The 287-nt window shown below is 57.8% G+C and overlaps 1 protein-coding gene across 1 annotated transcript in view; it reads left to right on the forward strand.

Annotated features, from left to right (window-relative positions):
* The window catches only part of EMH_0005490 (uncharacterized protein), a gene marked incomplete at both ends in the record, with an annotated part of 8,273 nt that overhangs the window by 4,658 nt on the left and 3,328 nt on the right, over positions 1-287 (forward strand). The window contains one exon of the mRNA XM_013497215.1: positions 1-251. Coding sequence (XP_013352669.1) covers positions 1-251 — 251 coding nt within the window. The remainder of the gene's footprint in view (positions 252-287) is intronic.

A 287-nucleotide genomic window follows, 5' to 3' on the forward strand; every position in this document is an offset into this window, starting at 1 on the left:
ACAGCAGCAACAACAGCAGCAGCAACAACAGCAGCAGCAGCAACAGCAGCAGCAGCAACAAAAACAGCTGCAACAAGGACGACAGCGCACACAGCAGCAGCACCTGCAGCAACACCAGCGGCAGCAGCAGCAGCAACAGCAGCAGCAGCAGCAACAGCAGCAGCAGCAGCAGCACCAACAGCAGCAGCAGCAGCAACAGCAGCAGCAGCAGCAGCAACAGCAGCAGCAGCAGCAGCAGCATACAGGGGAAGGTGCAGTCAAAAGCAACGAAGAGACACTCCATTGGT

The sequence above is a fragment of the Eimeria mitis genome, genomic scaffold (assembly GCF_000499745.2).
Source record: "Eimeria mitis Houghton genomic scaffold, Emh_scaff254, whole genome shotgun sequence".
Classification (NCBI taxonomy): domain Eukaryota; phylum Apicomplexa; class Conoidasida; order Eucoccidiorida; family Eimeriidae; genus Eimeria; species Eimeria mitis.